The following is an 18,345-nucleotide window of genomic DNA, read 5'->3' on the forward strand; positions in this document are numbered from 1 at the left end:
CGAGGTCCCCGATTATTGGATCTCCCAATCGTGCCATCGAGTGAGCGTTCGAGAGCGAGAAGGAATTTGTGGATGTTTGAGTGCGAGAGAGAGAGGTGATAAAAAATGATAAAAAGGACAGAATAGGTGCAGGAGGTGAGAAAGGGGTCAGGCAATTAGAACAATTACTGCCAAGGATTCAAATTAAGGGTGTCACTGGTGGCAGAATATAATTCCCATTTAACGGTTCGTTTAGCTCCAAAATGCCAACCCTAGTCTAATAGATGAGATCTGGATGGGAAAAAAGTGGAAGTGGAAGAGTAGCAAGTGTGTATAGTGACGCGTGCGTGTGTGCTTGTGGTTCACAGTGGAAATGCTGTTGACAGTGTAATTTGATGAAAGCTGACAGCTAATTTATGAAGCATATTTTTGGGTAAATGATTTTTCCTGGTCCTGCTTTCTCTGTCATTCTAGACTAGTAATTGGATTTCCCCTAACTTGCAAGGTACTGAATTAGGAGTAAACTAGTTACTGGCTGTCTGTGTGTGGCTGTGGCAGGGTATGTGTGTACACGCCACAGAGGGCTTGAGAGTTAAAAAGAAAAAGAGGAATTTTAACAAAGCATGGGTTTGTGTATGCGCGAGTATGCGGATACCATATTTGTAGATGGAGGTGCAATCTCAGAGAGGAGTGGAAGTTAATTGCAAAGTTTTGGTCTGCTGCACTAATACCCAACTATTTTTTGCTTTATTCCCAGTCAGTCAATCAAGGACCATGGACACAAATATACGCATCAACACACACACACACACACACACACACACACACACACACACACACACACACACACACACACACACACACACACACACACACACACACATCGAATGAACTCGCCATCCTCTACTCCTATCTCAGTCTCTTTCTGTCTTGTCTCACTTTAATTGCTAGGAGTGTCTTGTCTTTATGAAGCTATTCCCTAAGGTGTGTCATGGTGCACAAATATAAATGTGTGTGTGTGTGTGTGTGTGTGTGTGTGTGTGTGTGTGTGTGTGTGTGTGTGTGTGTGTGTGTGTGTGTGTGTGTGTGTGTGTGCGCGTATGCACGAGTGTGTGTTAGGAAACAGAGGGAAATTCTAAATAGAAAGCTGTTCCGACAGCAAGCTTGTAATTCTTGTAGTAAAAAAATTAAAACAAAAACAAATGCTCTGTGAACAATACCATGCACACCCACACACATGCATGAGGATGCACACACACACACGCACGCACACACACATACACAGACAAACACACAAACCCAGTGAGATATTAGACTAAACACAAACATGCCTCTGTCACCACCAGAGACAGCTGCACAGCTATGAGCCCTCCTCTTGTTGCGTAGAGGCGTTTTAGCTGTTTAAGCCATTCACACACGGCTAAACCGAACCATAACACAAATCAAATGTATCTAATCCACGACAAACCTTAAACAACCGCCAGCCTAACTAATATAAACCAAACTGACACAAAACCCTACCAGGCCTTGCTCAGGCAAACCACAGCCAAACTGACTCAGTCCAAACAAATCGAATGCAAATGTGTGTAATCCAAGTTAATCTAGTCAGAATGAGCAAAGCCAGAACACAACTCATTTTCAGAGGTCTGCTTCAGTTGTATCGTGTGTAGTTCTGTTGGTGGCTAAAAACAAGGATGCAGGCAACGGTTCAAACATACACATGGGGAAAGCCAATGAAGGGTATCTTGCCATGGTGCTGGACAGCAACCAGTCACCAGAAAAGCTTTAAAGCTCCTTGGCATAAATACTGCAAATGTCTGGTATTCAGCCTGTGGGGTGGTAAACCATTTTTTAAAATATATTTGTAATTTCTGTTTTGGTGATGTTAGTAGAAAATCTGTAACAGGTCTATAATCAGATCTAGCAAAGGCCATGTCCTTAAATCCCCCATGATTTTGACACTCATAAAGAGCCCTAATAAAACAATCTTCAGTCTCCCATACACAGAATCCTCAGACAGAAGCAGACGGGAAGACTGTGTTTTTATATGTTATGAATTTTCCATCAAAGGTTGACTATGTGGTGAAAACCAAACCTCCTATCTGTGTCAGCACTGTCTACCCATGTTTGAGTCAGCGGTGAATAAAGATGCCATCCTCAGCCTTTACCTGGAGTGTTGAGGAGTCTGGACATGCGACAGCTGTAGGCGATTTGCTGCTCACAGTATTCTGCACTGGTGGTGATGGCTGTCACCTGAAAACACAAGCAGGGATATGTATTTTCATTTTATCTTCTTCGACCAGACAGGCCCGTTTCATGTAAGAACAAATTACTGAGCTGTGAAATGAAAGAAAGCACACTCTAAAGTTGTTTTAATTTTTGCCTTCTGTGACTCCGAGAAGCTGAAAATGGAATAAGCGGCCACTACAAATTATGAAATAACGTAATTTGATGGATATGCTTCTCAAACCATGTAATGTCATAGTCATCCTGCAGTCTCTTCCCATTGGGGTTCCTTTAAACTTCACACACACAGTTTTCTTTTGACTGTGAGTGACAACTGCAATCTGTAATCACTCACCAGAAAGATTAAGATATTGACTCTTGAGTGTGAGAAGAGATTTAGGTAGTCTGAACTGTGTGTGGGTGAAGCACAGCAGGCAGGTGATGAGGGGATGATGATGGACACTTTTTATGTTAGTATATCGCAGTATGTTTGAAAGACTGGCTGAATGCGTGAAGTGCTGTAGCTCTGGCTGTATTATACTGCGATCATAAAGTTAGTAACTTTGTCAAAACAGAAGAAAAACTGCTGCAGCATAAATGCTCACTGTGTTCTAAACCCAGGACCTCTGCTGTCAGTGCTTTGAAGCACCAGCTGCAGGAACAGCAGAGGCCGAGCGATAACAATCCTCTTAAAGAGGAACAAAATCCGCATTTGGAGGTTGGAAGTTACAGCTCTGTCAGTCAGAAGACCGTGGTTTGTCTCCCATTTTGGGGCTCAGTGTGCTTGTGTGACTTTGTTTTCACTTTCAATTTTTGCTTCGGTTTGTTTAGGAACCAAAAAAGTTTTAGAAGACAATTTGGCTTCATTTAAAGTATGACCCTTCACAGTATTAACCTGGCACATTGATATGATACTAACCCAGTCTTTTGACTGTCGAAAAGTAACAAGTTGGGAGCAGCTTTGAAAAAATATAAATAATACTCTGAGCTAAGAAATGCTTGAAATGTTACTGTAGTGAAAGACCATCCTGTGTGTGTGAGATCATTACAAACACCATGCAGAAATTTCATTTCATTTCATTAGGTGGATCTGTTCAACTGCTGGCTAATGCAAACATCTAATCAGCCAGTCACATGGCAGCATCTCAGTGCATTTAGGTATGACATGATCAAGATGGCCTGCCGCCTTGTTGTTGGCAGAGGTCATCTTTGAAGTGACCACACTGTGTATCACTGCTGTCAAGACAGGAACTGGAAACTGAGGCTACAATTCTCATGGGCTCAGGAGTAGAGATGGACGATCCGATATTACGTATCGGTATCGGTCCCATACTAAGCTGTTGTTACAATTTCTTTAATATTACTTTGTACACCAGGATCCTTTTCTACGTAGCTGACGGCTGGTAACTGTGCAGGAGCGGATCTAGCAAAGTTTAGCCAGGGGGGCCGATAGGGCATGAACAGGGAAAAGGGGGCACAAAAACATACTTTTCTTTCTTATTCTCATTTAAAATGTCTCGCTTTTAATAAATAATTATCCGAATCTTACACCCATAGTTTTAATCTGATGTAAAATGTATAGAAGTCCATTACTGTACATAGTAATTATTAAGTCTAATATACCCTAGTAAAGCTATAGTACTTTTTCCTTTGGGAAGGTACCATCTGTGCAGTCTGCAATTCTGTTGAAGAAAGATGTTGAATCTATTTAATTATTCTTGAAAATAATTGATTTCTGTGCATTTTTTTCACACTGCATCAAATTAAAGTTAAGCATCATGAGGTGGAGGGTGGTTCCCTATTTTACAACCCTATTAGTTTGGTTGCTTACTCTTTAAAATACCAGAATAGGGAGGATGGTGTAGGTTAAGTTTACTAGATTGATCAGAGAGACTGATATTGCTGAACTATGAAATATTTTCGGTGCATTGTATTTTTTGCATAGAATAGCTTTAGTGTTTGTTTTTTTAACTTGAGTTTGAACTTATACAAAAAGCAGCAAGATATTAAAAAAACAGTTTTATTGATTAAAAAACACACTATATCGGATTCATATTGGTATCGGCAGATATCCAAATTTATGATATCGGTATCGGACATAAAAAAGTGGTATCGTGCCATCTCTACTCAGGAGTTGGACAAAAGAAAGCTGGGAAAACATTGCCTGCTGTGATGATTCTCAATTTCTGCTGTGACAGAAATTTTGACGGTAGTGCCAGCATGAACGACATAAAAGCAACTGCCTTGCAGTTAGGCTAGTAGTGGTATGATGATGCATGTTTTCTTGTCTAGTTTTGGGGTCTTAAGTACGTATGGTTGCCTAAGTGTTGCAGTGTCTAAGTGCCTATCTGAGTATTGTTGCTGACCATGCCTATCTATTTATGACCACAGTGTCTTCTAATGGCTGCTTCTAACAGTAAAACACACTATGTTACATAGCTCAAATCATCTCAATCTGGTGTCTGGTTCACTGTGCTCTAATGGCCTTCACAGATCTCAGTACAATAGAGCACCTTTGGGGTGTGATTGAAAGGGAAATTCACATCATGGATGTGCAGCCAAAATGCAGCAGCTTTGTGATGCTATCATGTCGATATGGACCAAAATCTCGGGAGAATGTTTCCAGCAACTTGTTAAATCTAAGACATGAAGAAATTAAGACAGTTTTTAAGGAAAATGGGGGTCGAATGTGACACTGGGATAGTATAACCAATGAAGTGTCCTTTTAGTTTTCAATTATCTTGCACTAATGACTGTATCTACTGATATGTAAAAACTCAAGCTATCCCAAATTCATGCTGCCTGTATGTTTACTTAACCAGAAATTACAGAGGCTGGGGAACACATTAGCTCTGGGAAAACTTCAATTTGCATACAACTCGAGGCACAGCTCCACAAGCACATTTAGTATTTGCCAAGAAAAAAATGATAAATGATTAGTTGTAATGATTGAACTATTCTGCACATATTCATTTAATACTGGCACAGATTATAAACAACAACAAAATAAACTATCACAGCTATGCAGATGACACACAAATATATATCACAATGTCACCAGGAGACCGAGGCCCTGTACAGGCTCTTGGTAAATGCATTGAGGAAATCAATGACTGGTTGTGCCACAATTTTCTCCAGCTAAACAAAAACAAAACTGAGGTAATAGTCTTTGGCGCCAAAGAAAAACGATTACAGGTCACCAGAGAACTTCAATCTATACATCTAAAAACCACAAACCAGGCGAGAAATTTGGGTGTAGTGATGGATGCAGACCTAAACTTAGAAAAACACATTAAGACAATAACAAAGTCAGCTTACTATCACCTCAAGAATATATCAAGGATAAAAGATCTGATGTCTCAACAGGACCTGGAAAAACTAGTCCATGCATTCATCTTTAGTAGGCTTGATTACTGTAACAGCATCTTTACAGGTCTACCTAAAAAATCAGTCAGACAACTACAGCTCATTCAGAACTCTGCTGCTCGAGTCCTCACTAAGACCAAAAAAGTGGACCACATCAGTCCAGCTCTGAGGTCCTTACACTGGCTGCCTGTCCGTCAGAGGATAGACTTTAAAGTTCTGATGCTGGTCTATAAAGCTCTGAATGGTTTAGGACCAAAATACATCAATGACCTCCTGACCCAGTATGAACCATCCAGATCCCTCAGGTCATCTGGATCCGGTCTTTTATCAGTTCCCAGAGTCAGAACCAGACACGGAGAAGCTGCATTCAGCTTTTATGCTCCTTATATCTGGAACAAACTCCCAGAAAGCCTCAGATCAGCTGAAACACTCAGTTTATTTAAATCCAGGTTGAAGACTCACCTGTTCTCAGCTGCATTTGAATAAAGCACCAAATCCACACTTTTAAGCTTAAATTTCAAAACTTACATTTAACTACTGATTTTATCTACTGTTCTGATTTTATCTGTTTTGATTTTATATACTGTTGTTTGTTTGTTTGTTAATTAGTTAGTTAGTTTATTTGCTTGTTTTATTCAATTTTAAATCATGCTTTTTATTTGTTCTTGTTTCTAATGTCTCTGTAAAGCACTTTGAATCACCTTGTTGTTGAATTGTGCTATACAAATAAACTTGCCTTGCCTTGCCTTGCCTAATAAATACAGTATTGTGCCATGGGAAAAGAGACGTGGCTTTATAACTGCTTCACTACTTTTTAATTCACGCACTGCATGCATAATGTTAATGCCAATTCAAGTCCATGTGACTTAGGCGTAGTCGGAAAAATAAAGGGCTTTTTTTTCAGCAAACAATAAGAAGACTGCTATCACAGAAGAAAATGCAGCTGCTTTCTCACAACCAGAGGTCTCAGAGAAAACAGCCCAAAAATGAAACCCTATGGTCCTGTCACCTACAGCAGAGTAACGTGTGCCGTGCACCATATTAGGCTTGCTTTTAAAGGGTGGGATAAAATCATCTAAAACAAAACAGATGTTAGCAGTAGTCAGTAAAAAAATCCTCACGGTTCTCATCGTTCATAATATGTACTAAGGGAGAAGCCCAGAGCCTGAGGGCTACAATTCAAACAAATCCAAACCCTTTTTTCCATCTCATAATATATTCCTTTTCATTTTTTAAAAAAAAGATTTTTTGGCTTCTAAACCTAAGTATAATACTACTTTTGCCTTATTTGCAGACAAAACACTTTCTATGCTTAACGTGTTCAAGTGCATTACCTGGTCCATTGAGGCACTGTAGTTGACCTGTAACACGGTCCGTCTGTTTCTGCTGGAGCCTGTGACTATGGTTTTGGGAGGCAGGTTGTTCATCACTGTGGTCCATACTTTGTCCTCTATGAAAATAGACAAAACACATTCAAAATGAAAACAAGCCATAGCGCAATTTAAACCTAGGAAACGTATTTGATCGTTCGTTTAATTTTACACATGCAATCGATTCGCACATGCAGACATAGCAACACATGAGTTGTGCAGTTTAGCTGTCATGGCAGTGAAGTTCTTTCCGTGTAATCTAAGTTACAGCTATGAGACTCCGGGATTTAATAGACACTTCTGTCCTGTTATAGTACGAACCAGTCACTCACACAGCTCCTTGTTCATTCACACTGTCAGTCAGGGAATGTGTGTGTGTGTGTGTGGTTCAGGTTTCTGAGGTGTGTGTGTGCGGGAGAGAGAGAGAGAGAGAGAGAGCGTGAAACTCTTAACATTTCAGAGGTGTGTGTGAGTGCGCTATTCAGCGTGACTAAGGGGCCAGCCAGTGGAGTGCAGTGACATTTCATTAAAAGTCTCGCCTTTGCTCTGCCTCCATGCTCTGCTGTTCCAGACTATCTACTTATTCCACTGTGTGTGTGTGTGTGTTCATGGAAGTGTGCAGGTGTGTGTGACAGAAGAAGTGTCACACAGACCCTTAGAGCACTCCTAGAGTTGCATAACAGCTTCGTTGCGTATATGTTTGTGGCGTGTGTTTTGATGTGCATGTGCATCTCAGTATCTGTGTTTGCTGTTGCTTCAGAAGTAAATGTCAGTTACTGTGAACATGTTGCCATGGAAACCACAGATATAACAGGTTAAGGCTGCAGAGTTTATTTCCTTTCACAGGTCACTGGGGCTAGACAGTATGGAAGGCACACACGCAAACACACACTGGAGACACACACCTGTCATGTTGCAGTTAACTTTGAAGGGGCCAAGAGGTCCGCTGCCATCGGGGTCGATCCAGTAGGCATCGGAGGACTTGCCCAAATGCTTGTAGGCCTCACACGAAGGCTCATAGATCGCTGGAGCAGAGCAAGGGTGAAGAAAAATGAGAGCAAACATGAGCAGTTGAAGGAGGATGGGTATTAAAGGAAAAACACAAAAAAAAACAAGCGCACTATACATCCCCTCCCCAAAATTAGGCTTACAATACAAGTCTGTGTTTGACACCTACTCAGTGTGACACCACGTCATGTTGAGATATACACTGACACTGGGGAACATCCATATTTAAAGGAGCACAACTGTTGAATGGATGACAGATGAGGAAACACTTTTTTCCTATTTATAAATCTTAACCAATGAGGCAAAAAAAAAATAAAAATAAAAATAAAAAATGGCCGTGGGTGGTGGCAGTGTTAAGGCCTGGCTTTCCAGCAAAATCAGCAGTTGATTCCCCGTAAACAGAAAAGCGTTCATAGATTGGCAGTTTTTTCTTTTTTTCTTTTTGCCCTGAGGCTGGTGCGAGAGAAGAGGCTACAGTAAGCCACTCAAAAATATACTATAGACAAATGCTAGAGTAACATTTCTGTTTTGTTATCTAATTCAGCAACTAAAGCTTCCAAATCCACGATGGACCTAAAATAGCAACTCAGTTTCCAAAGCTGCTTTCTTTTTTCCCCCCCCTATTTTTATTTTCCCCTTCGTCCAAAAGGCAATTTCATATGGTTGCCTCGCTCACCACATTGTCTCTATTCAGTGCCTGTCAAGGAGCGGCGTCTTCTCCCTAACACTCGAGCAATCTAGCTGACAACATATTGATGTTGTGTTTGTGTTGACGTACACACAGACAGACAGGGACGCGGACAGCAGGAAGAATTACACTTCAAAGTGAATTGCGAGCGTGACTTGAAGTGAAACTTTCTTGATTGAAGTGTGACTCCTCACAGGCTTAACAATGAGTTTAAAAAGAAAAAGAGCCTGCAATATGTTAATAGTTCTTTGTTAGTTTGCCTGCTATCAACTCCTTATTTCTGTCTGCAGTTTCTTTATTTTTCAGCCTTTTCTTTTCTATATGTTCTCCGACTACTTCATTGATCTCAGTTTTGCAGGGTGGTTTTCTGATTAGAGGAGACTCTTTTTGTTAACCACAACCAGTGTTGGGAGGATGTAACTGTACTGAGGAATCTCAAAGGATCAAGAGAAGTGTTGAGGTTGATGTTTCTGTTCTGGCTCAAAGCCATTGGCAAAGGCTCTAATACAATGGTAGTTTAATAGCCAGCATTTCTCCTAGGACTTCTTCAGTGTTATGTACCACAACAGAAAGATTCAATGTACAGAGAAATTCAGAGAAATTTCTCCAGAGGGAACTTAATTAGAATATTTAGTAAGTCAATACAAAAATTATGTCTGCATATATTTACCATCAGAGTGGAATACTAGCAGGATTTGGAAAGGAGCTTATGGCAGTATCAACATAAAAGCTGTAAATGCTGGTAACCCCTGTGCTTATTTTTTAATGACAAAAAAATACAGTCAAAGTATTTAATTGGCATGAACTAAAATGCAGTTTTCAAAACTGTATACTCTTTTTTTTTTAAGTTATTAACCATTCAGTTATTGTTTTTATCTCAGAATATGGTTAAAACATATTTATTCTTCCATTAATTGACTATTACGTATCTAATCACTAAAGGATGGGACACTACTGCACACTCCTGGGTCTTTAATTGGTGACATGTTTTAAATCATTTCATGGCGTCAAATTACACCATTGTTTTGTTTCACTCTTTATTTATGCTGCCATCGTAGTCCAGAGGTTGAGAAGTGTAATTCTGGTGGTCATAAGGTTTGCCCTGTACCCATGTGTGCTGTCTGAAGGTACCTCAGCTTCTTTGTGCATGTTGGGTTAATAAGGTGCTTAAATGTAGAATAAAGCACTGTATGAATGCATGCTTAAATGTGGTTGTTACTCTAAAGCACTTTGAGTGGTCAGTAAGACTGAAAAAGCACTATATAAATGCCCGTCCATTCCATTTCATCAACTTTGCCACCGACAAGCTCCACCAGAGAAACTATTTAGAGGTCCGTGACAAAGAAGCGGCTCTTTAAGGAAGTGAAAAGAGTTGCTCATTCACTCTCTCTCCCCACACTTTACTGGCAGGTCTCCAGATTTGCCTCACACCTTTATAGCCGGAAACCAGAGACCTTCATTTCTAGGTTACTACTGCCTTAGGCTGTCTCTTATTACTCCTAACTAATCCTTGACAAATTTTTTCAGAGGGCATGCGTGAAGTCAGCACCTTGTTTACTCATTTGTTTCTTTCATGTATCATCACCAGCAGCTGTTATTTTGGCACATATGCAGCACAATGCATCGCAGAGCACTATGTGGTTGCATAGCGTTTCCATATAGCCCCAGAAACTCAGAGGTGTATGTGATACAGTAAGTATATAGTAAATAGGGATGCAATTTTGGACACAGATTCACACATATAGAGAGATGCAGTCGTACAAAGACATTTCTCGATGTGCATCTTGCTTCATCTGTTTCTGTATTTTTTATGATCTATTCATTATTACCTACTTAGACCAACTCCGCAGTGCCTAAATTTGAAAAATGTCTTTTTCACTCACTTTATTCCTCTGGCTTTCTCACACTTCCATTATATTAAATCTGCTCTTTTAGATTTATTTCCAGAACTTTACTTATCTGCCTTCTCTTAAAAGAGAACAGTCTTTGAGGCTTATGGGAGGAGGGATGGCATTCTCAAATTGTTAAGCATTTTTAAAAAAATCCCGCTTTGCTCTCTCCGACTCTGTTCTCTTTGTGTTATGGGGCTTTTTGGGTCGTATTCCTTTTTCTCTGTCGGAACAAAACACACAGTGTCGTCAGAAAAGCCTGATTCCCATGAATACTTCAAAAGTTCATCTGTCCCTCTAATGAGAATTGTGGCTTTGAGCTGAAAAAAACCCAACAAACAGCTTAATCACTCAAATTCGAATGGAGGAAGGCTAAATCAAACACACACACACACGCACACACACGCACACACACAGGCAGAGCAGAGCGGCCTAAAGTGTTGTTCCACGGACGGGAACACAAAGAAACAAAAAATGAATAGAACAAACAACTGTACACACAACTTGCCACACACACACACACACACACACACACACACACACACACACACACACACACACACACACACACACACACACACACACACACTTACAAGTATGACATGTTGCTCCAGTGTATCCAGTTCCATCACAAGTACAGCTGAAGCTGTCCCAGGTCTGTTTACACCGACCACCATGTTCACAATGATTGGGCATACATCTAGAGAGAGGAGGACAGCAATAGCACTTTTACAGGAAATGTTTTCAACACTTGTTGCTTTAAAAACTTGCTTTATAAATAAATACACTACCATTCAATGATCAATATCTGTCACTCAGAAGAGTTCTTATTTTGAAAGGAAAGCACATCGATTTTTATAGATACTTTTTAATGATAGCACCCATCCAACAGCACATTGTGTTACTTAATGCAATTTATCACGGTAAAAAACTTATTGATCAGAAAACAATAAAAGCTTCAACAAAAGCTTTTCTAACTACAAACATTTTTGTACCATGAGTCAGCGTGTGATGTTAGAAAGTGTGTGCCATCGATAAAACACTGTATGAACCGTTCTGTGATTAGCTGAACGGGGCTTGAGCCAGAAAGCGCTTTGAGTGCTCAACTGAGTAGAAAAGCGCCATGTAAGTGCCAGACCATTTATCAAATCTTTTCTCAAAATGACCCAAACTCACCAGAGTATTTTTGTTCTCCAAAACAAAAGATATCCCATTCTGATTCTTAGTTCTGTTCCCAGCTTTAATTGAACTTAACTATAAAAGAAAAAAAAAGAAGTTGTTCTAATGCGCAGCTGAGCAATGGGACAAATACACTAGAGTCTCTGACTTGGAAACAGATCTCTTACAGAGTCATATGGTGCTAGGTTGTGAAGAGAGGAGTGGATTATTTTCTTAAAACAAACAAACAAACAAAAAAATTTCTTTGCTTTTTGTTTTGGCAATTTGCTCCTTTTCATAGAACAACAGAATATTCTGGGCTATGGTAATATGACGAATTAACAATTTAATGTGACAAACTTGCGTATGCCCATATAGACATCTCATTAAAAACTTTTTTTATAACAGATGATCTAAATTTTGTGATAAACAATGTTAAGGTGCACTATATCTAACTTGTTGAAAAGGAAAGGAAATACATTAAAAGGTGATTACTTGTAGGTTACATGAACTGTGACCACATTGAGATTTTCTTTAGAAGTCCATTACTATAGGTAGCTACTATCTAAAGAAATACAGGACTGACAGAGTGGCATCCCTATTCATCTGAGACAGAAGTCTTACAATATAATAATAAAAGAATGTGATTCTATGAGTTGAGATTAATGTAAGTTTTATGATTTCACTGACCCGAGGCCCTTGAAAACTACCACACATACCTTTGCAGGCAAAGGATACTAAATATTTATGCTGTAAAAAGCTGATTCAAAAGGACAAAACCAGTGATAAGATCTAAACCATTCAAACATATCAGTCAGCATGATGATAATTTCTAATAATTTTAAATAGAACTCGGCAAAGAACCTTCGTTCTTTGAATTTCCACATATTTTCTCCCTGTTTGGACTCTTTTCATAACCAATGATGTCGCTATTTGCTTGATAGGTTCAATGAATCTGTCAACATTTCCATTCAAGGTGTTCACAAGAACAAAAGAAAGAAAGTAATGCCTTCACTTGATACACCCCCACAGCAATACTTGTGCCAAGACACCCAGTCAGTGAAAGAAAATGCAGGATCTACTGGTGACCTTGGCTAACTGTAAACAATCAGGAATAACTCAGTGTTAATCGGACCATGTGCGACTAAATAAAGTGAGACTGTCAGTGACTACTGAAGTGTGTGTCTGCCTATACTAAAATGAAACATCATTGATTATTGAGTGCACGAGGCGACAGACCTGCTAATGATGCTGAATCTCAGTGTTCCATCTTAGGTTTCTTAACATAAAGCATATTGTTATTGTTAAAATTTAGTCTCTATATTCACAGATGGAAGTAAACAGAGTGTGAACACAGCACTGAGCACACAGCAGTTAAGACATCACAGTTCTTCTCCAGCCTCACTGGCTGTCGGGCAGTTAAGCAGCACAAATATTCCACCTCTGGAGCTGGACATGATGATTACTGCTGTTGTGCACACAATACTGATGAAAGTGACATACTACTTTGGCCTTGTTCACATAACATAGGATAGCTTCACTGACAGCAGAGGGGGTTATAATTGTGGCCATCTTTGGATTTCTTTGTACATTTGGACTCTGTGTACTTGGAAAACGAGGGGGACAGCATGTGCTGTAAAAAAATGAAATAAATAAAATAAATAAAAATCCTGCCTGTCTGCTAGGCTACAAAATATTTGACAAGCATTTGGCTATGTACAAAATCGACCCTGTGGCAGTCTAAAAGCTGTGAAAAACAAACATTCTAGTGTGACACTAGATTGCACAGCACATTTTTAATGCAAGTAACGCATCTGGAGTGCAGAATGACTCAAATTCCCTGAAATGTTTCTGTCAGCGCATTTCGGGCAGTTTGTCCAAGTAGAGTTAACTTCAAGTTAACGAGCTTACTGCGCTAAAGCTTTGACGCCGTGCAGCCCCACGCACAGTTAATTTCCTTTTGCTGCGCAGCTCTCACACAGTGGCTCAGCTATGCTCCAATCCCTCCATATTGTGGCCAGTCACATGCGAGGATATAGGATAATATCATTATATGAAAAACAGAGGGAGAGACGCTACAGTTAAGTGGAGTGTGCGTCTGTCCTCTCAGTAAGTGAGTGAGACAGTAGACAGTGGTGAGGAGGGCTGTGCGAGTGCATCGCAAAAACACATAAATATGCCTGACACCCGTAAACGAAGCAGCATCTGGCTTTTTTGTCTCGGTCTCGACTTTGTCTTTGTCTTGACTCAGTCTGTCTTGGTCTTGTCTTGACTACAAGTCTATTCATCAGTGGTGCAGAGGGTATGTTGATGATGAAAGCACTAGCATTAGTGCTAATCTTTTCTGCAAGGCTCCAAAAATAAATAAATAAATAAATCCATGATTCAATTCCAGTTACATCTTTGCAGCATGCTTCTTGTTATGGATAATGCAACATTGTTCTGTTAATTTTCAAGACATTTCCCTAATGTTCCTACTTAATCTAGGCATTTCCAATCCAGAGGTAATGTTAGTCATTTTTTAAAAAGGTTTGTAGTGGTGTAACATACCGACAAAGGTTAGGTAGATTTGACCTATTTGTGTTGTGCTTGAGTACAAATATAGAGTAGATCGCACCTAACAAATTGTGTACTAATTAGGGTTAGGGTTAATTGTTACATCAATTTCGTTGAGTATATTTTTAAAAGTTTGTTTTTACAGTGTAACAAGGTTTAGATAAAGGGCCTTTCACAGAGGGTTGCAATTGACAATCACAAAAGACATTATGCTCAGCAAGCTGTGATCACTCAAGTATACTAACTATATATGCGGCTTTTTTTTTCCTGAAAAAAAAAAGACATTTCGGCAAATTTATGAGCGTGTGTGGTTTTATGTGCCTCTGCACTCATTGCCTCGGCAGTATTACAGAACAACAGTGACATTGTGGGAATTTGCATGGGCATAGCTATGTGTCCACCTGAGAGTGTGTCTGTTAGGTTGTGTGTAGTTTCTGTTTCTTCCACTATCTCACCCTAAACACAATCTCACAGTGGAACGGCATTGATCAAAGGGAGGTCAGACAGGGCTATTGAACTGCCTTCAAAGACATTCTGATTAGTTAGATGGTAACAGTGCACCCATTCATCTTCCATGGCAGAACAAGGCCCACCTCAAGTACTGCAGGGCTTATACAAAACATTTGAAGTAATAGACTTGGGCAATACTGGGAGCACAGAGAGTAGGATAGTTTCATTAAATTTGGAAACTTCTGTGTTAGTTCACGTCCAAAATAAAGTTTTTTGGCCATGGACAGTTTTTTTTTCTCCACCTGTGAAGGCAGAAGTTTTCTGGAGAACTGTCAGCACATCTGCTATTGCATTTTCAATATGCAGCAGCAGGAAGCCAACTTCCAGTGGTCTGTAACACTCTCGGTCACTCATCTTTGTGATCGTTTCCTCCGTACAGTATAGTGTACGTCACATAGAGGCAGTTGCACAGAATTGCACAAAATAAACAGCATCAGTATTCTGTTGAAGTGAAATTGTAACAATGGTGAGTAACATTTGATCAAATTAAAACATAATAACGCAGTCTTCTGGCTGACTCAGTCAATTAGCACCTCTAAATTGGGCATTTGATTGCACAGCACAATGCAAAACAGAGTCAAACAGAGTCAAAATGCAAATTTTGACTTTGTAAGCATTTTGCTATTTACTGGATGACATTTCAAATCAAAATTATTATTATCATTCATATTAGGTATGACACATACTGTGTCATACTCTGCCTCACAGAGCCCCTCCTCCTGACTCCCTCCAGGTACACTGTAAGAATAAACACAATATGAACAAATACAATACGTTTCATTCATTATTGGAGGAGAGTAGGGCACAAAAAGGATTTTTTGACTAGAGTTATAAACTAGGTGGCCTAAACTGCCACAAACACTTTAATAGAAACATTATCTGAAAATGCAAATGCAAAATGACAACACTGACTTAAACAGGATTTTCTGATGAGTCTGCCTGTGTAAGTGTGTGTCCAAGCAGTTGTCTGAACTCAAGATTCCCAGCCAGTCAGACCACTTGTGGCGAACCTAAATTGATCACAATCAAGCAGGGGTACTTGGTGTCTTCTTCGCTCACCAAGGATATCGATGAAGGTCATTGACAAACCTCACCTGAAGACAAATCACTAAATAATACGTGACTAACACCACCGGGATTAAACGTGTCCTCAAAGTTTAAATGGTTTTGCACACAGGCATCAATGCAGGCAAATGTTGCATGGGTGACTGCATGTATGGCGAATCCATTCCAATGTGTTTGTCTAGTCCAGGGGTGCCCAATCCCGGTCCTCGAGAGCTACCGTCCTGCAGCTTTTAGATGCATCCCTACTCCAACACAGCTGAATCAAATGGTTTGATTACCTCTTCAGCATGCCATCGTGTTTGGCAAAGGCCTGAAAACAAGCCATTCATTTGATTCAGCTGTGTTGGAGTAGGGATGCATCTAAAAGCTGCAGGACGGTAGCTCTCGAGGACCGGGATTGAGCACCCCTGGTCTAGTCCATGACAAGGAAATAAATTGAAATGTCAACAAGTTTAATGAATGCTTACAGTGAGCCAACATTGGGAGGTGCTGTGCAGAATTTCCATGTCTGGTATCCTTGGCAATAAAACCGAACTGCATGGCTCATTTTTGATGTTTGATTAAGATTGTTCAATGTTTTCCACTGATAAAATACACACCTCCTTGCACTGTAATTTTCCCCATCAACTATATCTGACAAGCAGATAGGAGACAGCAATACGCTCACATACTTGTTGATTCAAACAGACAAGTGGATGTTTGTGCTATAAGTCTCTGGATCGAAATTCAAAGACTCCACATGGCGCTCTTGTCTAGTATATGATTCTTCCTATTTAAAACCAGTTGATTTATATCAATCATTGCTTTTGTCCTCTGCCCATGCCTGACCCACTCTTACCTGTCTATGATTGCACACATGTCCAGGCTGACATTCTCAAAAGCTCCCACAGTGCCTTTCTCCACAGCATGTAGATCAGCAGGTTGGTCATCAACTAAGACTGCTTGCATGCAGCCTTGAAACGAACGCTGGGTTGGTGGAAACAGTGTTTGCAGAAAATAACCTGGAACCCATACAAGAAACAAACAAAAGAAAAGAAAGTAAAACATTGTTACATAAAAAAATGGCAATTTTCTGCTGACAATTACAGATAGTTGGAAGTGGAAAAAATGCTGTAACTATTTTTGAGAAGGAACAGAAACAAAGGGATGCATAAAAGCTTGTTTTAATAGTGAAATGAAAGAAGTGGGAGATTGAAAGAATCCTATTATGCTCTCCCTGCAATCTCACGATTTAAAACACACCATGAAAAGAAGACAGTGACATTATCCTTGATGAGCAACAACACACCTGGCCAGTGAATGGTTATTGTCCCCTTTTTTAAAACCATGAACCTTCATCACTTGTCTTGTTTTAGAGCTTATCCGCAAGGCCCATTAGACTTAATGCTGGTGCTAAGACTGCAGTAGGCTAGAGGACATACAGATTTTACTCTATACTGTACGTTTATGAGGTACAGGAGTCAATGGCCCGTCCAGAGGTTTCACTGGGCCTTGACTGAAGAGGGGACAAGGCTAGGACAAAACTATACACCTGTGTGTATTTTTTGAACATTCTTTATCTTTTACAAAACTTCACTGATATATGACAGGTTTACATGTACTCTACATGCATGTCTTCTACATGTTTAAATCTGCCTCCGTGCTTTGTGTATAATAGTTGCACAGCATACAGTATAGGAGTGTAAATCTACAGAGCACAGGCAGTCCAACAGCACACGGGTCACTCATAAAACACAACCGCTCAATGACATCTCCATCATCGTGATGATATAAGCTGTCACACTCTCCAGCATGCCTATCAGCTTCAAGGCCAAAGCATCAAAGAGACTTATTATACAAGGCGTGTGCACTGGGTGTGTGTGTGTGTATGTGTGTGTATACATCGACATAATTGTAGTTTATGTCCCTGACACAAAGCATATAAAACAGTAGAAAGTAAACAGTATGTATAAGGGTATGTGTGTGCACGTTTGCTGGATTCATCCTGTTCTTCACATCTTTTGATTTTCATCTCCTCCTTCCAAAAAGTTTCTCCTGTCATCCTTGCCATCTGTCTCTTTTCCTGCCACACCTGCCTGGTGTTTTTTTTTTTTTTTTCCAGGGAGAAACACAGAGAGAGAGAGAAAGACAGAGAGGGAGATAGAAAAGGAAGAGAAGATGGGAAACAGAGCAGACTGCAGCTGGCTGGCAGCACTTTGTGTCCTGTGGATAGCTTATAAATGCAAAGGAAATCCAGCTATCCTGACAGTTTGGCAGAATGAGTGGCACCATGCATGAAGCTATGGGTGGATGTATGTATGTTGCTCGGCCATGAAAGCCAGCGGGAGGTTTGTTTCTCTGCTTCTCTTTTCAAGCCACCAACTGAGTGGTTTTTGCAATTAAAGTTCAACACTATATCCGATTAGTTTATTAGGTGTCACTTTATAATTTACTCTTTTGATGCAAAAATACTTTTTTAAGAGCAATAACTGAAATGCACCTGTATTTCTACTAAAACCGGCATGCTTCAGGTGACAGCTGACTTTGGATT

General features: G+C 40.0%; 1 protein-coding gene across 2 annotated transcripts in view; it reads right to left on the bottom strand.

Moving 5' to 3' along the window:
- cntnap2a (contactin associated protein 2a) overlaps nucleotides 1-18,345 on the bottom strand; it is a 398,709-nt gene that overhangs the window by 136,116 nt on the left and 244,248 nt on the right. For both annotated transcript variants that reach the window (XM_085362984.1, XM_085362983.1), the window contains exons 11-15: nucleotides 16,654-16,816; nucleotides 11,120-11,226; nucleotides 7,847-7,966; nucleotides 6,906-7,021; nucleotides 2,148-2,232 (exon numbers count right to left, since the gene is read on the bottom strand). In XM_085362984.1, coding sequence (XP_085219110.1) covers nucleotides 2,148-2,232; nucleotides 6,906-7,021; nucleotides 7,847-7,966; nucleotides 11,120-11,226; nucleotides 16,654-16,816 — 591 coding nt within the window. The remainder of the gene's footprint in view (nucleotides 1-2,147; nucleotides 2,233-6,905; nucleotides 7,022-7,846; nucleotides 7,967-11,119; nucleotides 11,227-16,653; nucleotides 16,817-18,345) is intronic.

Source organism: Diplotaxodon limnothrissa, linkage group LG9 (assembly GCF_057381915.1).
Source record: "Diplotaxodon limnothrissa isolate DT_005_m linkage group LG9, D_limnothrissa_male_GT1.1, whole genome shotgun sequence".
Taxonomy (NCBI): Eukaryota; Metazoa; Chordata; class Actinopteri; order Cichliformes; family Cichlidae; genus Diplotaxodon; species Diplotaxodon limnothrissa.